The sequence below is a fragment of the Oxyura jamaicensis genome, chromosome 4, assembly GCF_011077185.1.
Source record: "Oxyura jamaicensis isolate SHBP4307 breed ruddy duck chromosome 4, BPBGC_Ojam_1.0, whole genome shotgun sequence".
NCBI classification, from domain to species: domain Eukaryota; kingdom Metazoa; phylum Chordata; class Aves; order Anseriformes; family Anatidae; genus Oxyura; species Oxyura jamaicensis.
The window spans coordinates 39,204,196-39,230,508 of NC_048896.1; the positions used below are offsets into that span (position 1 = coordinate 39,204,196).

At 36.2% G+C, this 26,313-nt stretch overlaps 1 protein-coding gene across 9 annotated transcripts in view; it reads right to left on the reverse strand.

The window, feature by feature from the left end:
• The window catches only part of PCM1 (pericentriolar material 1), a 42,041-nt gene that overhangs the window by 13,942 nt on the left and 1,786 nt on the right, over positions 1-26,313 (reverse strand). For 5 of the 9 annotated variants that reach the window (XM_035324512.1, XM_035324516.1, XM_035324515.1 and 2 more), the window contains exons 2-24: positions 24,141-24,259; positions 23,279-23,524; positions 21,965-22,237; positions 21,227-21,397; positions 17,435-17,612; positions 14,914-15,023; positions 14,276-14,492; positions 12,825-13,023; positions 12,359-12,535; positions 11,481-11,638; positions 11,071-11,282; positions 9,351-9,505; positions 9,143-9,272; positions 8,284-8,418; positions 7,330-7,520; positions 6,648-6,848; positions 5,457-5,679; positions 5,201-5,346; positions 3,889-4,082; positions 2,623-2,800; positions 1,615-1,967; positions 903-1,061; positions 56-112 (exon numbers count right to left, since the gene is read on the reverse strand). In XM_035324512.1, coding sequence (XP_035180403.1) covers positions 56-112; positions 903-1,061; positions 1,615-1,967; positions 2,623-2,800; positions 3,889-4,082; positions 5,201-5,346; positions 5,457-5,679; positions 6,648-6,848; positions 7,330-7,520; positions 8,284-8,418; positions 9,143-9,272; positions 9,351-9,505; positions 11,071-11,282; positions 11,481-11,638; positions 12,359-12,535; positions 12,825-13,023; positions 14,276-14,492; positions 14,914-15,023; positions 17,435-17,612; positions 21,227-21,397; positions 21,965-22,237; positions 23,279-23,524; positions 24,141-24,236 — 4,159 coding nt within the window. In that variant the 5' untranslated portion in view covers positions 24,237-24,259. Of the gene's footprint in view, positions 1-55; positions 113-902; positions 1,062-1,614; positions 1,968-2,622; positions 2,801-3,888; positions 4,083-5,200; positions 5,347-5,456; positions 5,680-6,647; positions 6,849-7,329; positions 7,521-8,283; positions 8,419-9,142; positions 9,273-9,350; positions 9,506-11,070; positions 11,283-11,480; positions 11,639-12,358; positions 12,536-12,824; positions 13,024-14,275; positions 14,493-14,913; positions 15,024-17,434; positions 17,613-20,925; positions 21,043-21,226; positions 21,398-21,964; positions 22,238-23,278; positions 23,525-24,140; positions 24,260-26,313 lie in introns of all 9 variants that reach the window. The other 4 variants (XM_035324519.1, XM_035324517.1, XM_035324514.1 and 1 more) reach the window with 4 other exon arrangements.

Consider the following 26,313-nt stretch of genomic DNA (forward strand, 5'->3'; position numbering starts at 1 on the left):
AGAGGAGAAAAAAAAGTAAAAGGACATTGTTGAAGCTAAGCAGTGAATGCATTACCTGGCACTTCAATGCATGCATTTCTGTTAGACTGCTGCAGAATTCTCCTAGCATGTGCTGTAGGAAAGTGGGGATAGACAGTGATAAACACAAAAATGCGCACCAGAAATAAAGACAGGGTCTATACAAAACAGCAGGAGGAAAACTGCTTAATCATCCAAATCACGTCAAAGCTGCTTATTGTGAAAACTTAACTTGTAGGAGTTTATTATATATGCACCCACTAATAAACAGCTTAGTGTGGACACAGCTACATTGACAAAGCTGCACATCGTGCTACAATGACTAAAGTATCTGCATCTTTCAAACAAAAGAAGGTACCGGAAGAACCTAAAAAGACAAAGATAATATTTTTATGATATAGATGCAAGAAAAGCAGTGCAGATGGCAAAAATGTAAGGGATTATGCGATGTTATAAGATTTAGTTTGAATGATATTTGATAGAGCTCCTTTAAGCACAGACAGAAAGAAAACATGCATACAGTACAGGATGTAATTAAAATGCTAAACAAAGTTGCATCTGTTGTGCAATTATCACTTTCCATAGAAATACCAGGAAATTAGTGAGGTTTCTGGTTGACTAGGTTTTTGTTTTACATTAAAATAAATTAGAAACAAGCTATAATCAAGTACCTCATTTACAGAGAACACCCAACAGCAGTCAATACCCATCTGTTAAATGCTTTTGTTTACAGAATCTTTAGAAATTAAAAAGCAAAATCTACATGCTAAAGCATATTATTGTCTTGTCATAATACACTGCTTGTAAATAATACACCAACAACTAAGGAGACCCTTTACACAAAGTTTACATGACCATAATTATTGAAATTCAGAAAAGAATACCTGAAGACATTTCTGTAGATCTACTGTATTTAATTATTTTTTCTAATTGTTCCCGATTCCTTTTGCTGAACACCTTTGCATGAACAACCTCTTCAGAGTGTTTGCTTTTATTGCTTTTGCAGGGTTCACACACACTAGAAGCGCTTGCACTTTCATAACCTTGTGGGAGGGAATGGAAAGGGAATTTAAAAAATGCTTACAATGTGTTACCACTATTGTAAATAGGTTCAAGGACAATCTCAAAGATGCAAAACACCCATGTTGTTTCAGGTTTTCCTCTGTTCACTGAAGTGAAACAGCAGCACTAAATCCTCAATGACTGCAGCAGTACTATGTATGCTAGTACTGTCCCTCTCAGTAACTACATTCAGCTCATTCTACATTTTACTTAAGTACCTCTTTCATCAAGTCGTTCAATTTGATGAAGACCTAATGAAGAGGAAGATTCTCCAGGCCACTTATTCCATATCTTAATAAATCTGTATCTATCTGAACTATGCATTCAAATCATGGTTCCCAATAATTTATGCTTTTCATTTACCAAAGTGTTCAGAAAGCTTTGTGTAGTTATGTAAAATAAATTCTTATTTCAGTAACATTTATTTCAAGAACTTATTACAGAAGCCATTTATGGAGAGTAAATTCTCTGTAACGTAGAGTTTATGTACACCATGTCAAACACCACATGGATCAAGATTCCTTTACAACCTACCAGTATTTTTAATTCTGCCTTTCAGCTGAGAACTCTTTCTCTTATTCTTCGATTTGGGTGTTTTATCTTTTGATGCCAAGCTTGCTTGCGCTGATGCTTTTCTGGATTTAAATGTCTTTGTCACAGTAGTTGGGTCTACTGGATCAGGCATGCTACTAAAACTTTCCAAAGACTCCTCCTCAAAGTCTCTTCTCCTGCTCATATCAGACTGATTTTTATGACCAGAAGCAACGTTTTGTACTGAAACTGGAAAACCTGCTTTCAGGTGAGATTGATCATCTTTTTTCATTTCCTGGCTATCATTGACCCAAGCTGATCTTTTTTCCATTTCCTCTTCGGGTTGTCTATGACTCCTTCCATCAAAAGAAAGAAAGAGCACAACATATTACAACATAATCTCTCAGACATTCTCAGCATGTATTTCCAAGCAAATACATAACCTGCGTTATGGAGGAAGCTATCTGCCCTAGCTATTTAGTCATCAACTGAACACTAATTAAAAAAAAAAGTAGCAAAAGCCCTTCCAAACTGAAAACCAACATCTGAAGAAATTCACATTTCTCACTGATTTCAACCTGAATATAGTTACGCACTTTGTTGTATTCAAGTAGTATTATAGGACAAAACATTTTTAGAACATTCACTGCGATAGCATAAAAAAAGAATCACGGAATTTACTCATCTCCCCTTGTTATTTCTACTGCTCATGTTCAAGACAGAGAAGTCTTCCTCCACTTATAAAATGCATCCAAAGGCTATTCCAGTGCTAAAGTCAAGCTTAAAATATTCAAGAAGCGATACATTAACTAATGTACAGGAAAAAAACAATACAACTGACAAAATGTACAAAAAACATTAAACTTTAAAATTAAAGCTCGTCTTGTAGATCACTTGTTTTCATTAAATGTAAATCCCCTCAAAGAATGAGGAATTCCCATAAGTCCTGTGAGGCTGGGATGGGGAGCGATGAGACCACTTAAAGGAAAGTTGCACCATTGCAATCGGTACCTTTGTTTTTCTGCTCCATTAGAGGGACTACTTTCAAAAGGTTTGGGGAACGCCATATACTCAGTTTTCCCGGAAGCATTATGATCTACAGGATGTTGCTGCTGCTCACTGCTGTGTGGGGAACCATTGTGTGCACAATCTCCAAATCCAGAAGGAAACACTGGACTGTAGTTAATACCTACAACGTAAACAAGAACGTTAGAAGGTACTACATCATTTGTCGGTGCAAACCTGAGACATTTTGCAGCACCATAAAATTTTGGAACAAAAAAAATCAGGTAGTGAGCACTGGCACAATTTGCCTAGAGAAGCTGTGGATGCCCCATCCCTGGAGGTGCTCAAGGCCAGGCTGGATGGGGCCTTGGGCATCCTGGTCTGGTGGGAGGAGTCCCTGCCCATGGCAGGGGGTTGGACCTTGGTGTGCTTTAAGGTCCCTTCCAACCCAAACCATTCTATGAGAAATGTGGTGGAAAAGCAAAAACTTCTCACCCTGAAAATGCTGCAATAATGAGGATTTATCTTAAGTGCACGTTCCAAACATCAATAGATACTATCCATGCCACTACAATCCCATCAGTGTACAGATAAAGATATTTTAAGAATACTCACACCTACAAGTAAAAATTTTAAGTTCCAAAAAACAACCCACACCAGAGTTCTGAGAATGAAGACTATCAGTTCTTCAATGACCAAAGTGACATGAAAATTCCAACAGTACAAGTATTCACAGGGTCAAAGATGAGGTAATACTTATTTCAACTTCAGAATCTCCAAAGCAGTAGCAAATTGAACGTAGCTACTCTTCTGTGCAGACTTTGTATTATTTAAAATATTCTAAAATGGAAAATAGACCTGAGATTCTGAAAGCTACCAATTATATTTATGCTTATTTTCTGAAAAAGCTAAAATGCATTACTAAGACAACTTAGGAATTGCTTTTTTTTTTTTTTTTTTTTAAAGAACACAGTAAAACACCTACTTTTTTTTCCAATTTCAAATTCAATGGTAAAAGATTTGGTAATGAGATTAGGACCACTGTATCCAAGTCAACGCTCTATACAACTGAGGCAAACAACAGTATGTAACACACTTATAAGTATTTCAAACCATAACAAGTACTGAAATACGTATGAAACTTCTGCTCATTCAAGTACCGTTTAAAAACTTAAAGCCACAGAGTTCCAGCAAGTTCACATTAAGGTTTCAATTAAATGAGGGAACAGAAATTTTTAACATTCACTTTTTCACACTTGCAGTAATACTCACCTGGAGCAAAGGAAGAAAAATTGGTAAATCCTGGTATATTAAACAGGTTCACAGGCTGTGGAGGAAAGCTGAACGGACAGAAAACAGGAGATGGAGGTGGTGGTGCACTACTGCCTCTCTCCTTTCTTGAAGGCTTCTCTTGACACTGCTGTTGTTCTTGCTGGCGCATAAGATCATTTAACATTTGTTTCAACCTTGAAAACAAGAAAAAATAGGCACTTGGGGAAAAAAAAATCTCAAAGCTTAAACAGCCCAAGAGACCGCTTTGATAGAAATAAATCAGGAGGATACTTGTATTAAGGAATGATGACACCATACTAAAAACGCAACCTTGCTTACAGAGCTCAACTATAATAATATGAAGAGCTCTTGAACTCCAATTCATAGACCCGAGAGTAACGCTAGCATTAGATATAAGAACCACTGAGACTGCCTTTGATGGTCAGTCTAAAAGAAAACAGAATTATACTGAGTAATCTCAGATTCTTATTATTTCACCTGCCCCATATACCATCAGAAGTTAAGATGCATAAACTAGGCTTTCAGTGCTTCTCCATTTGGCTAGTCAAAAAATAACTTACTTAATCCTGAGTGACAGGCACAACTTAAAATCAACCGCTCTGTACTAGTGGTCATGTCCACAGAAGTTAAACATCCTTGCAAGAATGACAAGAAAATCACTCAACAAAAAATAAGTAGGAAAATTAAATAGAAACAATAGAAGATGCAAAAATACTTGAAGCAACTGTCATTAAAATATTGCACAAAAGAAACAGTAAATACATGTCACTTATCAAATACAAAGCTAGGATGAAGATCTTGACATTTCATGCCATGAAGTGACATAACTATCATTTTTAAAAACATGATCACTTTTCAGAAGGTAAAAGTAGCATGTCCAAGTCAAGTATAAGTTAGCATAAATTCTGACTGACAACCCCAAGGAAAGACAAAAGTTTTCCCACCATCCTTCTATAATCATTAGAGTCCATGATCTTGCTGGGTAGTCTAGCAAAAATCGCAGCCATAAAAGCAGCATTCAAAGAAGCAATTTTATACCAAAAAGCCCGATAAAGCTGTAGCAATAGGTTTTTTGTAAAGATGCCAACATTTGCATCTCTTCAGTAAAGATCATTCAGAAAGAACCATCTCAAAGCTATTAGAACACTCTTGAAAAAAAATGTATACCATTTCAACAGGTTGCATTGATTCAGATGCTCAATAGTCTCTTATTTAACCATTATCTCTAATCTATTATTCTCTGTTACTGAAGTATTTCAAATTGCACAGTCAAATACTAGTATAGACAAACCTCTGAACATTATTCTGCTGCCAAGTCAGTTGAGTATAACACTGGTTTAACTGATGCATGATAAGATGTACTTGTGAAGATGCAACATTATTGGGCATCATACTGTAAGGGCCTGTAAGCAAAGTCTGTAGAAGACAGGAGAGTGCCTGTGGAAAGAAAATACATGACAGGGACAGTTACCAAAACCAGAAGTTATAGCTGCAAAGAATTCATAAAAAAATAGAGTAAGAACAATGAATTAACTCTTCATGCCTACCTGCTGGTCCTGCATCAAAGTCTGACAAATGCTGACACTAAATTCCAGTTGTTTCTTCAACTGATTGATCTGTTCTTGCCATTGTTCTTTTTCTTCCACATACGAGATTTCTGACATCCACCGAAGGTTCTCCTGACGTCTCATACTGACGTTGTGCTGCTGCCTGGTTTTAGACAATGGACGGTAATTCCCATCTGCTGAAAGAGGACGGACATTTTTCCACCTAAGGGAGAGATAGGGCAGAAAGGAAGAATGAGTACAGAAGCTGACATTTTAGATCTTTCCCTTTAATGACACTTCAGTTATTTGAATTATGTTGCAGTTGTATGTCAACAACTTACTTGGCACAGGCCGTTTCACCATGCCAGCTAACCTTCCATGTGATTTTGTCAAACTAACACTATTCTAAAAAACAAATGAACAAACAGAAAGTAACAGCCACCACTGTGGAAAAAAAAAAAAACTGCTAAGGATGTCTCTGGATCTTGTTTTTAGTATTGTCCAGCACTGATTTACCATAGCTCCTCAGATGAAAATAGAAGCTGCACCTCTGACATCTTACTGTATTATGTTGATTGCTTCTAAACAGAAGGCCTTATACATTAGTATTCATTAAAATTATTTTGTTATCAAAAAGAGGAAACCAATTGGAAGTACATGTTACTTTTAATGTGGCATTTTCATTTCAGCTCTCGCAGATTATTAATGAAATCTATCAGGTAAGCAAGAGTTAAAAGCATTCATGTTAATTAAAAAAATAGCTAAGAAATAGTTTTCAGTGCCACAAAAGCCAAAAAATGAAAGCAAAAGTTTAAGCACTGTTTTTTAATTCTCTGAATATTTTATTTTGAAGAGACTGAACAATATCACAGCAAAAATTTTCATATAGGTTATCTTCCACTACGATGCTTAAAACAACATGACAATGTAGGGAACTACAATGCAACACAACCAGAGAACTGAATGGCAGACAACACTTAATACAGGTGAAAACAGAACACAATCTAGGTTAGTTGTACACGTTGCAACTACAGAGGCTAAGACAAGAGTGCCACTGCAAACAACTCACCAGCAAGTACAAAGAAAATTCACTTTGTTGCGCTAGGGTGCTTTGCATTTAATGCAATGCTTCTTCCACCCCTCCCCAAGTACGCCCAGACAAGCATCAGACCAACAAGTAATGCCACTCACCTATCTTTGTTTTCTTTAAGAAAATACACGTTTTCTGGTATGTGGTTATTGGGATAAACGCAGAAACTACCATTCGAACTTGACGCATCTTCTTCCTCTTCCTCTGCCTGATCAAGTCCATCAGAGAGATAACCATCTTCATCTCCATCCTCTTCATCTAGTGCACACTGGGTAGAGCCTCCCCAGGTAGCCATTGTCCTACTAAATATTGGGAAAAAGAGAGGTGTTTGTGAAAGCAGAGTATTTTCTCAATTTATGACAAAATATTAAAATAATCTCTTGCCAATTACAAGTCTATCAATTAATCAAACTGAAAAAAAATCATTTAAACGTTATCTCACTAGCACAAATGAAGCTGGTATTCTTCCAATACTGTTAAGTAAAATAACTGGAAAATTACTACCACTACAAATGGTGTAAAGATGAGGAAACTCATGTGAGCATTTGGCACACATTCCTCTCTCTTCTCTTCTGGTGAGCAAGGGAGACTGAACGTGCTGGGAAAACCCACAAACCTGGCAAGCTGCCAAGCAACAGTCACTTTAGAAATCAATAAAATAATTTACTGCTCTATTATATCATGCTTTGACAATGCTCAAACCAAAATCAGAAATGCCTCAAGACAAAAACCTCCCTAAACAAAAGCACCCACTGACTGTTGCAGAGTGATTCATGTTCTTACTTTTCTGTCCTGCTTTGCTGTGGAGTATGCTGAGCTTCTGATCCCTCACTTTTAACAGAGGCAGCAACAGTAGATATTGTTTCTGCCAGCTCTCTCTTCCTCTGATGTTCAGCCATTAAAGCTTCAAGTTGCTTTCTTCTCCGTCGCAACTCTTCTCTCAGAATCTCATGTCTTCTCATCTCAGACCATAACTGTTTCCAATAAAAAGGAAGGCATTCGAGAGTAAACAAAAAAGAATTCACTTTTTTTTTTAACAACATGAGATGTTGTTAAACTTATTTATTATCCCATAATAAACTTATATATTATCCTATAATGCTCATCTGGAAGACAAGTTCTGAAATCCTCTTGAGGAAGCAAAGTGCAGCTTTTTAATGACAACAGAACAGGCATTTCCCATTCAGCCTCATCTAAGCTGCTAAAGTGGAATTTATGAAGAATGCTGATGATGACAGAGGAAGTTTCTTAAAAAAAGGTATTTTTCAGATAGTTGTTTCTGATGTCTAGTCTCACTGGAAGCAATACTCTTCACACCTTCCTTCACATCTACAAGTACTACCATAATTTTCAGATCCAAAGACAAAGTAATATCCAGATCATTAATTAAGATTAATTTGGGGGGAAGAGCAGGAAGTATGCAAAACATATGCTACATTTCAAATACTGCTATCATTTTCTTCACAGATGACTTGCCTGTCATATGCTCTATTCAACGCTCAAAGTATAAATTTAAAATCCATAGAACTTCCACACTAACATTCTACAACTGCTATCTTTGGGCAAAGATCTCTTGTCAGTTCAGGTCATTATTTACTTCTTTTCACACTTTATTAAACTAGCTACTACTCCACTCTCCAGACAAAGTACTTGAAAATGTGTCCAAGCTACCTACAACTTTTTTCCTTTTTAAACATCCGCTCTTTTTTAAGTCTAAAAATACCAAGTATGAAATACCTCATTGCCAACTGGTACAGATTCATCGAAGTCAAGTAAAGGCTTGCCAGCCACATTACACTCATTCATGGCTGGAGTTGAGGTTGCTGGTGAAGTTTGCCTATTTGCTGGGCAGTTACCCAGGCCAGCCGACAACTGAAAGAGAAAGCAAAATAGCAAAATAGACTTTCTAAAAACTTACCCACTGTTAACACCCAAGACACTTCAGGCTTCTTGAAATAGCAGAATTAGTATTCAGTGAGAACCTTGATTTGAAAGCCCCTTCAATACTTATTTCAGAGAAAGCAACAAAAACTCTTTATGTAATATAGCATTATATAATGCTGTACATGCACAGTATTGAGCATTTACTGCTCACTTCATAGAAAATTATCTTTAAAGAATATGAAAAACAGTACAGCACTGTGCAATTCCGTTGGAGTACAATAAAATTTTGATTATGCTTATGAGACACAAAATTGTTTCACAATACCAGAACCTGCAAATGATTAATGACAGGATTGAAAATGCAGTAACTAGCTAGGTACAGCAGACAGATAAATTTCAGCCTAAAAATAAGATAAAAGGTTCTCTGCTTTTGAAGACCCGAAATTAAAGCTGTGCAACTTTTGAGGAACAACAACAGCAAAACTAGAGCTTGATACAGGAATCACTGAGCAAGAGCCTACAATGGAACTAGATAACCAGAGATCTTCTCTAGTTTCAGAAATCCAACTGCTTATAGTATGTCATACAACTGGTACCAACTCTAAGTTTTTTAATCCAATTGTTATATTGATCAAATTATTATACTTGGAAAAAGTTTGAAAAGTACATTTCACTGCTCAACAGCCTAAGGAAGCAAAGAAATTCCACCTACTTGAAGGTCAGGACAAGCTTTCTGCAGCACTTGAATTTTTTCTTGAATTTCTATCAGCTTTCTTCTTTCTTCTTGTAACTGCTTAAGTTCCTGTTGCTGCTGCTGAAGTTTAGCTTCATAGAACTTCTCCCTGTGTAGTTAAGTTACCCAAATTTTACTTGACAAGACGCCACTTAAAGCATGATTCCACTGTCAGGCAAAGACATACCTTGCTTTTTCATTCAGTCCTACATCTTTTTGCATCTTATTGGTACTAGCTCGAACATTGTTTGGTTGTTGCTTTGTCTCTTCCATCTCACCCAAAAACAAGTCACCCATATTAGATGCATTTGCAGCTGGTGCTTGAGGTTCTGGGTCGTCATCCTGAAAGGGTGTCAGAAAGATAATCAGACTGTTGTCAAATTAATACAGAAAATATAACAAGTTCAGTTTGTCAAACTAAATTATTTTATTCCAAACTAAATAGTCTATACAGTTTTACCTTTAGTTCAAATGATAAACAGAGAGGTTTATCATCTTCATGTCATCTTGACTTAAAGGTAACTTAAATCATCTGGTTGAGATAATTTAAATGGTAAATTATCTGGTTAAAGATAATTAAATGTAATAAAGCTCAAACTGTTGAAACTTCCAATATAAATGCAAAATAACTTGTCTCATTCGGGGAGTCTGAGTCACTTGAATTGTATTTATGCCCATGACTGAGTGGACAGAAACACATGAGCATGTCAAGAAACAAAGTGGAAGGAAAAAAGAGGAACAGAAAGAGACTGAACAAGATGAATTAATTACTGCAGCGCTGATATAAAATATTACTATTAACAGCTTCAAGTAAAAACAAAACTACTCAGAAAATCAAATATTTTGTATTTTAGAAGCAGCCTTCTGCATGGTTCTCTATTCCACTTTTTTTTTTTTTTGCTAGTTTTTGCATTCTATGCTCTCAAGCGAATCTGAAAATATAGTGCGATAGCCACTGCTTCTTTTTTTTTTCCAGCAAGCCACAGCCATACAAACCTAAACTGACTGCAAAGATGCAAACTTCGTAAATATCAATGAAAGACTGAAGACTTGGCATTATTTTTTTAAACGTTGCTGTATTATCTTTAATTCTGATTTATACCACTATGCAGCTAACATCTTTGTAGGGATCATAAAGAACAAGCCTAATCCAGATGCTGAGAATTTTCTGACAGCAGTATAATCTTGAAATAGCTATATACTATTTACACTGTTCATATTATAAAACATTCTCACTCAGATTGATTTTTAGAGTTCTCACATAAAACTTTCCCCGTCTCTCATACAAATCTATGCAGACATTAAATTAGATGGTGCTTAAATGTAAGGTTTCCATAGAGACATTAGATTCAAGAAAAGCTCTTTTTAATATAAATCATGAAAATTAGTGAGACATTTAAATTAAAACAGTCGATTCACAGCTGGCCCTTGAGAGTCTTAAAAAAATCCCCCCAATCCCACTCAAACATGTTGCAACACTTGAAATACATCTGAAGATTTTAATCAAAAAGAATTCATTTTCCCAAATGAAACACAACATTGCAAAACCTAGCATTCCAGAACTAAAATAAATATTCATTAGAAGCATAAAAATGTAGATCAATACTCTTTATATATATATATACACACACACAAGATGTTGTGGTTTATTTTTTTATAATCCAGTGATAAAGTTAACTATTAAGGCCATTCCTGTCTTAGTTTAGTGCCCCTCAAGAAAATTACAGATTTGAAATTCAGAAGCATCAACCTCAGACAAATCAGTGTCTCCTTTCCCCAGCCTAATAACACATGTTATAAACAGTAAACTAAGCAAGAGTTTCTCCCTTATTGAAACTCATGTATTACATGAAATAATGAATAAAAGTTATATTTTCGTGCATGGATTTATATTTAAAAACAAATACCTGCACCATAGCAGCAAGGTTTTGTAACTGCCTGAGTTTCTGCTTTGCAGCTATGAGCCTATTAATCTTCTGCTCAAACTCAGCATCTGCAGCATCACCCAGGCTGCTTCTGTGACTGGGTATGGAATCTTCACTAGCTCTATCTTCTTCCACTTCATCATCTTCACCTTGTGGTAGGTCAGTCTCTTTGTCATCCTCCCTGTTATGGCAGTCTGGAGGTGTGGAGAGGAAAACAAAACGTTACTAATGACATATTAGAAAACTGCTGACTTATTTTTAAAACTACCGGACTCCAGAAAAATACCAGCCTACTGTGTGGACTCTAGAACATTTTGTTCAAACACGGTTCTCCCACAAAATGTCATGTGACTATCAAAACTAAACTGAAATTATTAAAAAATAGAACATACCTAGAGCAGAAGACATTTTTAGAGTCCTTATATTAGCAGCAGATCGGTTATTTATTTCACAGTCTGTATTAAGATGTCTTCCATCTCTGTTATTAGTTCCACACTGTACATTTGAGTTGCTATTTATTTCACTCCAGCTACTGATTCCTTGAGGGTTTCTAGGGTAAAATGCATTACTTACGTTAGCTTTTTAAGAGCTGGTGTTGATGGAATTTTACTTCAGCCATTTTATTAACTGGCTTTTACAAAAACGTGCCTAGTTTCCCAATCCTTTGTAACAAAAAAAAAAAAAGAAAGTCAACCCCTCCTAAAATTCCCTTCTAAACTTAGTCCTGATGTTCAGAATTTCTCCAACAGATTGTTTTAAAAACAATCAGAAGCAACTACAAATCATCTCCCTACTGCATTTACAACACCAGCTTACAAGAGGATTTCAAGGTGTACATCTTTACCAAAAGCTTTACATGATTCATAGCCAAATTAGTATTTATTTCTGCACAGTGAAGATCCTCAATGCATACTCAAATGCATCTATACCCTGAAGGTTGTTTCTATTCTATTTTTCTAGATCCAGGCCTGTTGATCTTCTAATGGAATTTCATACACATTTGAGCGCTTAAATCTAGAGTGATTACAGATTTTTTAATTCCTTATAATGACTTCTAAGTGTGCAAATTAACCTACATTTACTGTAGCACAAGATTAGTAATAATCTGTATAAGAAAACTACTTCAAATTAAAATTTTGGAAAAGTTAATGTAAGTAAATTAACATAACCACAGAATTAATTGCTCCTGGTTGATTAAAATCTTGTATTGCTTCAGGATAACTGTAACAAGTTACCTACAAAGATTTAGAACAACAAAAATTATGATAACCTAATATTTGTAACAGGCTGTGGATCCCCATGTTCAGAATCACTTTCTGACTCTTCTGTTTCTTCCTCTTCCTTAGTGTTTTCATTCACAGCGTCTGTCATCATATCAGATGTTTGTTCATAGTAGTGAACTAACTCACGCAATTCATTCAGCCTCTTACGAACCTCATTTAGCTTCCTGAGGAGAAAAAAAATGTTTTGTTATATTAACTAAACCTATGAAAAATAGACAGACATATTTATAGTTATTAAAATTTACTGTCATTTTCCTAGCCGTAAGCAACATCTGCTTAAAGCTGAGTACTCATTTTACTGTCCTTCACCATCTAAATGGTCCATGATACTTAATTAGGTGCATTACAATATGGAAGTCTCTTACCACAGAACTTACTATAAACAACCTAGAACTTTATACTCATAAAAAAAACTGAAGTAGATTATGGAAAAAAATATTAAAGAATTTTTACTGAAGCTTTTCTGTTGGATTTAAATTGTCGTCCTCTTCACTCTCATTCTGAGAAGCCAGGGAATCGGGAAGATAGGGAGCAGATGCCAGACTATTTGATTCACCATTGACAACAGTTACCACTCCTACAGGAGCAGAAGCAGCTGAAGTTGTACTTCTTTGGTCAATACTCCTCTGAGGAGAACCTGAAGCAGGAAAAACTACAGAAAAGACACACATATCATAAGAACAATCTACAAAAAGGAACCCGCCTACCTGAATTACTTTCAAATGTAACTACAAAAATATTATCAACATGCAAAGCAGCAATTAACACCTCTCTTAAAAGAACAAGAACTTGCATCTTAAGTTTCATGAAAGGCAATGCCATCAGACAGTAACAGGCATCTTCTGTAAACAACACTTAAGCCAGCTCTTTTTAGCTATATCAAACTTCAAAGCATAAGCTTTCATGCTGTCAGTCTGCCCTAAGACTACTTTTAAGGGCTAATTGCCCTTAAATGGATGTGCTTGAATGAATTGCTTTTGTTGAAACTTAGTATTTCAACATGATAAAAAGAGAAATTCTAGCTTTTTTTTTTTTTTTTACTCTGTTAAACTCTTGTATCCATATGCTTTAGAACATGGCCTTGAGATCTGATGTTTGTTTTGTCCAGCTACTTAAAATCATATCCAAATACATTCATTTAAACACATGCAGTTACAGTAATATAACCATCAAACCAGTCTGCCCTACTACAGGAGGGTCTCATTTCTTGCTTCAAGGGTCTCATTTCTTAATGTTCATCAGACTACAGTCATCCCTGAGCAATTTCCAGCTATAGAACAAAGCTTCACCAGGGTAAATGTGAAGGTAGAAGTAGAAAGTTTTCACAGGTAGTAGGCCCACATGAAGGCTTTAAGGATAGGAAAGTCATCTAAGAAACAAAACAGAAAAGTCTAGTCCATTCAGACAGCTGAGCTTCTCTGGTATGACCTGTAATCCCAGTCCCTATTGATTAGTGGATGAGAAGTTCCTTTAACAGCAGAAAAAAAAAAAAATCAAACATCTTGCCATAGAGCTCTTAACATCAGAAGTACAGAGTACATAAATTCTGTACTGTGATACAGTATGGAAAGTTCAAGTTCATGTGGTATGCTCCAGGAGTCAGAAGTATCACTGACAAGCCTTGAAAAAAAAATAAATTCAATCATCACAACCTCACTAGTCAACTGTAATAATGCTACAATAAATGCTACTAGCAAAAACACTCATTTGTGCTTGTCAAGCGCTCTCTCCATCAAGCCTGAAACTTTTACTGCATTAAAAACCAGTTACATAACATTGCTCCATCACAGCTTGATCACCTACTATATTGACAATTAATTATCCAGTCACAAATTGAAAGACCACCTTACAAACATATTTAATACGCTATTTTTGAAAAGATAATTCTGCGTATGTTTACTTACAGGAGGAGTTATTTAGATGTTGGTCACGAAGCGTGTGAAGTTCTCCTAACAGTTTATCCATTTTTTGCTTTTTACCCTGCAACATCCGCATCTTGTTAAAAAGTTGCGCCTTCTCATCCGACAAGTGTTCTGACACCGAAGAGTTTCGGCTTTGTGAGATCTCTCTGGTAAGTGAAAGACTCTCTGCTTGCCTTCTATTGTCTGGCACAGACTGCGTCTAAAAAGAGTAACTTCGTTTTATTCAAAGTACCATGCAAAAAAGCAAAATAAATTGTTAGAAACAAAAAGCCCTCTTATAGGCTTGCTAGGCTCAACAGCAGAACAAAGAACATTATAATGAAGTGAAAATGATACTGAAGACAGTCTCATGATATCCCAAATATGTATTAAATTTATATATCATTATACAGCAATATTGAAATTATTTCTTTGGACTTTCATGGAGAACTGAGAGACAGAAAGGATAGATCAGTCTTAGATAACCCTTAGGAACCCAAAGACGCTGAGTTTTCAGATTTGTAAGAACTCTATTTACTCCACCAGTAGATAAATACAAATACATAAGACAAACATTTAATGTTCAAAATAATAAGAAAAACAGACAATGGTAGAACTTAAAGTGCAATGCAAGGACTGACCTGAGAATCATGCAGCTGGTTATGAAAGCGTTGAATTAAGTCATTTAATTCTTCATTCAGTTCTGATGTGAGGCTTACTCCTGAAACACTACCTGTAGTCTCTGTTACAACTGGGTATGCAGATAAAGGAGGAAAAGCATTAATGCTTGTTTACAGCAATGAAATAAAGGCCATTTGATGAAAACGCTTGGTTTAACAAGCGTTACAATATTATACATTTTAAAACAGCAGCAATTACTTTTAATGCTGTGGCCTTCCTGCGAACTTTAACTTTGAAAGATTATTTCCCTTACAAGTCAACTCACAGCTCCTTCATGAAAAGATATACAGAAAAGACTATAAATTTGATCTCTGTCTTGCAAAAAAAAAAGCTCAGGAAAATGAATATAACCAAATTGCCTAGTGTTGATGGAAACATTTTGTTTGTAAAAAAAAACAATTACTACTACTAAATTACTTTTTATCCAGTAGAGCTAAATTAAGAATATTGCATTTAATTTACTTCCTTTAAATATTAAACTGGACACCAAGCTTTCACCTTGATTTAAACTGTAACTTTTACAGTTGCAAAACAGAGTCTCAAGGTTTCATCCTTGAAAAACCTTTACAGAAAAACATAAATGTTTTCCTCCTTGAAAGCTCAGACTTGAACAGTACTAAGATAAGGAACTGACAGTTCAGAGGCTCAAACTACTCCTCTTTTCTGTCCAGATATAAATCAATACTTCGTAAGACAATCACGCATAAATATTTTTCCCCCATAGGTCACAACTTTATTATCTGCTCTGGTCACAATAAAGTTCCACCATTCTCAAATCCAAAAACATTTAGCAAGTTATTTTGGCCTACAATGAATTTGAATCTTTCTATTTTCTGCCCTACAATTCTGGTATATTTTACAACTTTAAGTCAACACAAACAGCAGTAAGAAACTTATTAAGAGTGACATCACTGGAAATACTACACAAACAAAAACACCACCAGAGAACAAAAAAGAATGAAGTCCTAATTTATCATAAGCAATCCCCTTTTCTACCCACTTTGTGAGCAGAGCTTTGTTTATTTTGAGGAAAGTGGAGAGAGAAGATTCCACCACAGATCTACTGCAGTACAGCACTTAGGAGAAAAATAGTTACTGGGAGCCATTTTAGAAAGAAGCAAGAAAATCCCTTTAAAGAGGCTTGCAACTTTTGCTCCTGTGGTAGCTTTCTACAAGCTCTCTACTCACTTCTCTGCTTCTCTTCCTACACTAAAATCTAATTTTCTTAGCTAGTTCTACCTTCTTTCCCATAGTGTATCTAATCAAGAACAGGAAAAGAAAAGAGAAAGAGGAGCTCATCAGAACATGGAAACTTGGACTTGTCATAAAATACAGATATCAGTGCTTGTATTTCCTACAAATTAAGCTATATTGAATACAAAAACCAACTGTAATAAGAACTGCTATTCCACGTAGCCCTCTAATGAAGCATAATGTAAGCTTTTATGGGGAAGAGGCAGGGAACAGTAACGCGGTCTGAACATGAAGTTACTCAGTGCAAAAACATCATTTCCTAGGATTGCACACAACTCTGATCTACCTAATTTCCAAGGAAAACTGAACAGGATTTGTGGAGAGGCAGAGGAAGGGTGTCATATGCAAAAAAAAAAAAATAAATAAAAATCTTCATATTATAAGCTAAAAGGACTAACCCACAACAAAGAACAACATAAGGTAAGTCACATGTCAATGGCGCTTAAACCAAGTATGACCTTTTAGAATTGAACATTTGAGGAAACAAACAACTTTGCTAGCAACCTTTAAGTACGTAACAGAGAAGTCTCTGCCCTAAAGACAGCTTTTAAAAAGCTGTGAGTGTATGAAGACGGATTAGAAGAATGCTTTTCAACTGAAGGTTGTAACATAATGGTGGTATGCTATATGAGAGCCACCTCAAAATACACAGGGCAATGAATTTTAGAGTTCTAGTTCCGTATTTGCGTATGTAACTGCTTCAGCAACTTCCTCCTTTAATTGAATAAACCCTTTGTCTATCAATGGTTATTTAGTTGTCAAGCAAACACCCATTAAACAACAACAACAAAAAAAAACAGAAATAAGAAAAAAGAACAAATAAAAACCTCGGACTGCCAACTGCCTATGGCCAGGATGCAGCAAGGGAGAACACCCTCTACATGCCCTGCTCCAATTTTCCTCAAATGCCCAGTAAATCGAGTGATAGAAGAGGCTGACTTCTAATCTGACCTGGTAGACCAGTTCTTAGGGCAAAACAACGCACATTGAGGATTTTACAAGGAAACCACAGAAATAAACCGCACAGTTTTTAATTGATGCATCATTTTACAATATTAATTGTAATATTCAACAGTCAATATTCAAACATTCAATAGTCATTTTTTCATAAATAGAAGCCTTGCAGTAAGATTTTAAAGATAATAAAAAATGCATTCCACAGTTCCAGCTTTAATGATTTAATCGGCACGCTAACATAGCTATGACAGATAATGTCATTCCACATACCAGAATCATCCATGACAGCAATCGCTTGCTCTGCTTTATGCTGCAAAGCAAGAAGAGCTGCCTGTCTTCCTTGAAGAGCCTTCAGTTGTTCCTGCTGTTGTAGCATCCTTTTTAATAAATCATGCTGCTTCTTCAAGTTTTCCAACTCCTCCTTAGCTTCCTGTTGAGGATCTCTGGCCTGAAAGATACAGAAGAGCACTGCCATTACCACAATCATTTATTTGGAAAGTAGTACTGCTTTTGAAAGCAGGACTTAAAATAGGATCAAACAGCCTGGTGCAAGTGAAATGGGCTATATGAAAGGTGAAACCTTTTCACTCTAGGAATTTTAGACATAACAGGTAGAAAACTGTAGCACCAAGATATGCTTACCACTCCTGGGGTTAAATTTTCTTTAGAAATCCAGTCAACCACCTAGCACATCCCAAAGACTAACTCAAGCACTCCTCCATCCTTTGAATCATAAATTCACAGCAGAGTACATAGATTTATAAGATTGCTAAAGCTAAGCAACGTAAGGTGTGGTATCATGGAGTTACGTATAATACAAGATCTAGATTGATTTATTTACTAACCTAAAATCCCTACATTTTCAGCAGAAAATGTTGTGTAGTTATTCTTCTCTAACCTACTTCCCTGAATATGGCAGGGGGGTTAGAGTTAGATAACCTTTAAGGTCCCGACCAACCCAAGCCAATCTGTGATTCCATTGCACACTACATTTTTGCAACAGATACTAAACTACCCCAGACTTTGGCCAACCAACTTCAAGACAAGACATGCACAAATCCCTCTCTATTTTCAACCATATAGAAATAAACTGAAGGAATGTAAGCATGTTGTACAGTTAAAATCCATTAAGAAAAAAGTTACTTTCCTTTACTATCCTAATTAATAATTGAAAATTTGCCTCTTTTTTCAGGAATTATCAGCAAATTAAGTATTTCAGGGAGACATCCCACAGGTAAAGGTCCTACTCCTGTTTAAGTTTGATTATCAAACTATGCAGATAAAAACATAGAAAATTTTGCCTCTTTTTTCCTTAGTATCATTCTTTTCAAATATTTATGAATTCCTATCTTAAAAGCATCATCATCTCTCCACATAGTGCTGAGTTCCTGAAATACAAAATTCTCTAAACACAAAACAAACTCTCAGTGCTGGAAGTCAAAATAGGTATTTCATTTACAGGGTCTGGGTACCACGGAACACAACTTCCCAGCAGATAAGGGAGAACACATCTCGAATTCTCAGCTTCTCAGAGAAGCATCACTAAAACATGCGCTGCAACTGGCACTGAACTTTCCTGCTAAGTTTTTATCTTGAGTGTATAAAGCAGAGTAGAGGCACAATGAAATCAACGTGGGAAGGAATGGAGGGAGGAAAGGCAAGAACTCTGGGTCTCTTGAGCCTCACACACCTAATTAATAACCTAAGCTTTAATCTGTGAAGTACCAGATATGCCTGTGTTCATCAAAAAACAAACTTTCCAAGTTTAGGTCTACGATTGGAATGAAAAGCTTGATAAAACATTTAGATGTTTGATTTATGAAAAATGCCTATTTTATTTTTTTTAATCAGAAGAAAAGACAAAGCCGTAGAAAAGCTAGAAACATATCACATTCTAGACTCCAAGACCTTCTGGCCTTCAACTTCCAACCAGAGATTTTTCTAAAAAGCATGGAATAACTGACATTTAACCCCCAATTCATTTTTTCCCCCCAAATTCCTAAAATTACTGTGACAAGTGTCTGAAAGTCCAATTTACAATATGCTTTCCCTGAAAGAGGACAGAAAATTTGGAAGGGTCATCTATCACTCCATCAGAACACCTTCTGTACAGCTGATGTAGTTAGATGTTACAGGTGTTATTTTCTCTACCAATATTGACACTTGAGAATGCTATCAAATGTCGCCTAAGAAAACTAGGTAAAGAAAACTAATCCAGTGAAAAGACAGCTAGATACAGATAAACTGGGCAAATGCAAACATTCAACAATAAGTAACAAATACATCTGAAGCAGGTTAACAAGGACAAAAATAAAATCAGCACATATAAATCATGTTTTTGAGGTTAAAATAATATTTTGAGGTGACAATCCATGTTTTTGGCTATTAATTCTACAAGGCCAGATCTCCCTGTCATTCAGAGCAGCTCTGTCACTTTTCTCTTTAGGGCTTGCTCTAACATCAGTGTCTGTAACCTGTTTTTGTAAAGCTGAATCCCCCAGTTTGTCTTCAATGCAGGGCCAAAAGCTCAAAGTAAAATATACCTCCTTTATTAAATAATTAGTATGTTAGATTTTGTACTCCAGCTTAGCATACATTTTTAAGCTGCAAACCAACCCACTTATATCTTGTCATATACTGAAAACTACTACCAAATAAAATCAAATAAAAAGCAAAGATATTTTTAGTTATTAATTTGCAGAATAATGAAGCTCCGTATAGCAATCAACTTTACTAGAGAAGAAGCATTCATTCTGCATATATTTAAACTGCATATAAAGAGAAATCAGCTGCAAAATGAAGAGCCAAATGGAAAACTAGAACTCCTTTTGTAAAGATGAAGAAAAATGCTTGTTTATATTAATACCTCTTGAAATCTGGTCTTTTTCCACTTTTTTTATATTCAATTTTATGAAGTTAAAAACACATATTCTGTGTCCGTAGTTGTATTTCTTTACAGCATCAAAAAAATATTTCAGAACAAAATTACAAAGGTCCTTTAAGATCTTAACTGTTGTTTTACTTCTAAGCACTTCAATTCTTACCATTTGTAGAGCACTGAGTACCAACTGGGTACAAAAGCACCAGCTATTATTTTTCCTCAGTGCATTGGAAGTATTGCAAGACATAGAACATATGACAGCACTTTAACTTGCCCACTACAAGAACTGCTTATGATATAGAGGTTTTATAGATAGGAAAGAAGATGGTTTCTGCATTTCAGGATTAATGATTAATTCAGAAAACATTTTCTAACAGGTGCCCATCTCTCAAAAAAAAAAAAAAGAGAAACTTCTGTGTTCGGCAAGTATTTCTACCGTATGACTACGAAGTTGTTTGACCAATGGCCCACTCACCACTCATTTATAACCCTCTCATCCCCACCCAACACCAGTAAGTTTTCCCACCAACAGAAACACTTACAGATGAAAAGTCACATAGAAAACTATTCCTTCCTACATCAATTCCATGCATACCTCTGCCCAAATACATGTTTAATCTTTCAATCTACTTTGAACAAAGATTAAAGAAAAAATATTGAGATATTGTTGTGACAGAAGTATTAATTTTAAAATTCATATTGAAGAAAGTCCCCCCTGTGCACAAATACCTCCCAAACAGAAGGTTAGGGGATTTAATATTTTTGAATTGAACTGCAGATCATGTCGCTGTCACAACAATTAGGAGGAAAAACAAAACAAAACCCACATGAGCCTTCACTTCTAGCACTTTAATTACTAAATTACTAAAAAGCAGCTTACCATGGTATCTGAAGCCTCAGACTGCACATCAATGTTTAGCGATGTGCTCTCACCTACAGAACCAGATCTCACAGCTGAATCTATAGTCCGAACATCCTCCTCCTCATTTTCTCTAGCCTGAAATATTTCAGTGGCATAAATCAAGAGCTATACACATGGGGTGGTAAAAATGAATTATGGAAGGTACTACATCTCAATAACCAACACCCCCAGTAACACCATCAAAAGAGCAACAGTCAACTCCTTATAAAAATCAAGTCTTAACAGTGCAGAAACAAATATATTACATTCTCAAACTTACAAGCATCTTTTGCAAAAATTTCAGATAGGATTTCTCCTGCTCTTTAAGGTGATCTATAAGGTGTGATAAACGCTCAACATTGGCCGATCTTTCATTTTTCTCTACAAGATCATCCCGCATGGAGCTGGCCTTAGCAATATAGTCGCGAATTTGAACTAGTCTGCTCACAATCTGTAAAGACACTGAAATTACTGAATGCATTCAGCTACAGCTGTAAGGTCTGTAATGCACAAAACATAGTGACAGCAACAGTAAAGTAGCAGCAGTTGGGTGACATACCATACTTTCAATCATTTAACCACTTACAGAAATGTGCTTATAAGTCAAAAGCCTTTATAACGAGAATATATGCATGCATCAAGTGCTGAAGCACAGGGCTTCTTGTCGACATAGCCTTAACAGAAGTGAGCTGATACTACCAACATATGAAAATACTGAACTATGGAACTGTTTCCTGGAACTGTATAACAGAGAACCAACTTCTATGATGAAAATTAATTATTATTTTTTAAAACTGTAATAAATGTACAATACGTTCTAATGGACAATACGTTAAACTTAGCTTCATCTTTTCCTCAGGTTGCCTTGCAGAACAGTATTTAACAATAAGTACATCCAATACAAGTTTAACTACAACAGTTATACTGGAAACTTAGAAAGATGCACTGGAAAGTGATAGGGTCATTGAAACCTTTTGAAGAGCGTTTATTCTGTAGACCTTACAGGCTAAGCAAGTACCTGGCTGCTATCCATAGCTGGTTCTCCTCTTCCATCTTCTTGAACAGAGAGTTGACAATTCTGCAAGAAATCCTTGCTTAGAGCAGCTTCAAACAACTCTTTACATTGCAATGGTATCCCGCTTTCCTTTTTTTGGGAATCTGACGCAGGACCTTTGCTTTTGTTAGTGTTTATCTGCAGTGACAAGAAGTTGAACGGTTTTTTGTTTTCATTAAGTTGACGTTTGTTGTTAGCAGCCGTTGCCCTGCCTTGAGAATCACTTCCAATGCTTCTCTATAAACAAACAAAACAAAGAACAATTGCTTTATTTTTTCTCCAATATATTCTCAGTTCTCATTAGTTTCACTAATCAAGACAATGCCAGTGGTCTCTGTCAGTTTTCAGAAAGCAGCCCACCCTCCCAGAACAGCTGAGAAGCAGAAGGGGTCTGCAGTCCCACACAAAGCTTAGTTCCTCAACCTCGCTGTGGCCTCCACCTTTGCTATAGCGAATGGCATCCTGCTTCTCCAGGTATTTGATAGAATAATAAAAACAAACAAGAATAGCATAAGCTTGCAGAATATGATCTCATACTTTAGCTTTTCCTTTAAAACTTCTGAACACCAACTTGTTCCAACATACATTTCTGGAAGCAGTTCTGCCTGGTTTTTATAGTCTAAGTCAGAACAATGAATCACATTTGAAAGATAATCTTCACAACCCAAACAAGTTAACAGCAAGCTTTAGCAAAGATTAACAAGCCTCTATTCTGAAACCGTTAGCACAAATTTATCGCTTTGTTGCCAGTGAGATAATCCCTCACTTCCCATTGCTTTGGAAAAGGGAAGGCTAAATACGCCAATATTCCCAAAGAAGCAGTTATGGCTCAAGAATTCATGTACCTTCTGCCGTACTACAGAGCAGCAGTTCTCAATGCTGCTCTTCTGCTTAATCCACAAAGATAGCAGTGGTCAGAATCACAAGCTATGTCACTTTAAGAACATACTTTCAAATAAGATAACAGACTTTTTCAAGTGGCAAACAATTATGATGAGTAATAAATACTGATTTAAGGACACAGACATTTGTTAGTAATTGAGACAAACAAAGTAAAGGCCGTTGGCATACCCTCAGGCATAGAAAAGCCATGGTCCTCAACTTTCCAGTTTCCTCAAGTTCAGAACTGGAGCTGTGATTTGGCTCCCACAGAACATGAGTTTTTTTTTAATCTAAGTTGCTTATGAAAGCTTTCTTTATTCATTTGTTAAATTATCAAGACATAACTGAACAAATTTTGTAGTCACGTTTACAGTGGAAGCTAGTATTCACACAAACCTGATCCAGATCACTGAAGTTTATTCTTTGTTTAAGTCTTTCTAGTTCAGCCTGCTCTGGAACAGACATCTGGGTCATGTATCGTGCATGAGGAAAACTATGAGGAGTCCTGGTCTTCCGTCGTCCCATTCCAGGTGAAGATTCTGGAGATATATCATTAGTAAGCCTCGTTTCAGTATCCCCACCAAGCTTCTTCTTGTTTTTTTCTGATGATCTGTTTGCTTTTTTCTGTTGACTTCCCCAGTCCTTAAGGCAAAGGAAATGAAAGGAAGTAGTAGTCATATTTAGTTTCTGTCTGTGTGAATAGCAAATGTTTAATTCAGTGAAAGGCATTTTACTTCCTTTTAAAAGTAAAAACTAGAGTGATACCAAAACATGCACTGCTACTGAGATTCCTAGAGCAAATGTCACATTACAAAATATCATTTTCGCCATTGCTTAAATTCGGAATAGCTTGTCTGGAAATTTTTAACCTGTATCATCTCGCTATGCATTTAATTAGCTTACAATAAAGCTAAAATTGTATCTCTTCTTTGGCAAAGACTCTTAAGCAGTTTAGAACTTGTGAAATACACAAGTTTTCACTTCTAATGACAGCTAACATGCTTTTCTGCCTAACTATTTTATTTAACACAAATGCTTCCCATAGACACATCTACATTTTTTTTACAACCTCTGAATTATACACACTGCTCACTCCTGTCTACCTCACTTACACAGATTGCACAGTTTTGTGGATACTTACCTGAAAAGCTGTACTGGAAAGACTTAGGTTTTTACATTGTTGCCTGCATAACAGAATCTACTTATTAATTTCAACATACAGCATAAAACGACAACCGAGAGCTAAGATGAAATATACCGTGTTGTTCAGCCGGTCATCAAGGCTCTCATTGCTCCAGCTGGGCAAGTCCTGATCATTCATGCCTTCTTCAAATGGACCACCTCCTGTTGCCATGATAAGCACCAACTAAAAAGAATCTAAAACAAATAGTTGAGAGGAATAGGCTACATTAAAATCCATTCATATAGAATATTTTACATTGAGATCTCTAATCTGAGATGACAACTACGTATTTGTAACAAAATGAAAACACTAAGTTGTTTTAGGAAATTAAAACCCCTGTAACTAAAAATGTAACAGTGAGAAGAACACAGATACCAGCATCAAAAATTAATCAAGAAGCTGTGCAAGGGGAGTGTTGGTTTTATGTGCATTTTGCTCAGCTGTGTATTTTTTTTTACACCTCTTTTGCTTTTCCTTTTAAATCACTGCTCTTAGGAAGTAAACAATGAGGATCTCAATATTCCTCACTTTAAAAGTACACTGCAGAGAGCTTGCAAAGACCACTCTGGGATTCATCGAGCCTGCACTTTCAGGTCCAGAGTAGTGTCTATTCGACCTCCAAAGTCACCTGTATGTCGAAGTTCTGCATTTGTTTCAATATTAAGAAGCTGACAGAGCACCGAAGGCAATACGTGTCAATACAATACATGGAAAATGAGCATCACCAGGAAGTTTGTTAGATTCTTTACTACAGGTTAAGTTATTTAAGCAAGTAATGCCATGCCACTTACATAATAGTTAAATAAATGGTTTTCCTAGAGCTTTGCTGTTCTCATTAAGTCTCATTCTGTGCCTATACCTTAGGAATTCTCACATTCACTACTAGTTTTGACACAAAAAGTAATTAAAAAATTATTGAAGCGGAAAGGTCAGAAACAAAGTATTCCTTTGTAGCACAAAAATTAGATGACCCTGTTCAACAGGGGGCAGAAGACAGAGCTGTATGTACCATCAGGCTGCAACAAGAACTGTGTATCCTAACTGCTGCTCACACAGCTCCACTGCTCATAGCTACAAACTTGCTCCTCATAACAGCTTTGTAACACAATGTTCTTTACAGAGGCAGAAACCATCTTGTAAATACTTTTTCCAGGAAGGTTTAACTACATTATTAGCCCATGATTGTCATTTTATCTCTAACTGAAAAACACAGAAAACTGACTGTTCATTTCTAAGCATTTTTCTACATCCTATCTAGTAGGAATTTTCACACCAAGACTTCACAAAAAAAAAAATAAATAAATAAATAATTAAGAAGTATCTAAGAAACATTTTTATAATCAGTTCCAGGATGGGGAAAAAAAAAAAAAAAAAAAAAAAAACACCCTGACATTTAAGAGGCTGTACTAGTACACATAAGGCATTTACATACATAGTATTTCACCAAAATCACACCGTACAGTAGGTGGAATTGCACAAAGCAGTATTTGTATGCAAACACACCTTATTACTGCTACACCATTTAGAAAACGGGATCTACAAGGTACGCTCACTCCACCACAACCACCTCTCTACTTGGCAAGGGATCAACTTCAGTCATGCTAGCAAACTTCAGGAGTAATTCATCTTCTGCACCCAGTACCAGAATCACAATACCTGTATAATTACCACCTGCTACTTCAGAATGTGGTCCATCTGGGCCCCACTGTGCTTGCACACCCATCCATATCCCTTCTTTGTCCCAACACAAGCGTTCACAAGTCCAAACAACCAGAGGGTACCACCTATAAACTGGTCCAGCCAACAAACAAGCAAAAAACCCCAGATGAGTATTTAAGTGGATCAGCTCCCCAGTCTGGCCAGTCATCTGGCTCTATAAGCTCTAGCTGTAGGGAAAAGCAAATAAAAACCATGCCATCAGTAAGAGCAAAACCGAGACGGATCTATACAAACACACCTTCTGTGCCACTTTCATCCAGGGGAACTGTCAGATTAATTTAGAAAATAAAAACACGATGCCCTTCCAGTGTGTTTGTTTACACATGGAAGCGCAACTATCCTACAAGAAGTTCAGAGAGAAACTCTTCCACCAACTCAAGGTAAATTCGACAAGCACTCAAAGCAAAAAAGTAGTTATCAATTTAGCTTATTTTAACAACAGCTGTTTTATAAGAACTTTCTCCAGTTATAGAAGGCCTGGTCAGCTGTGCAGATGTGCAAGCCCCGACATTTCCACTGGCACTCCAAT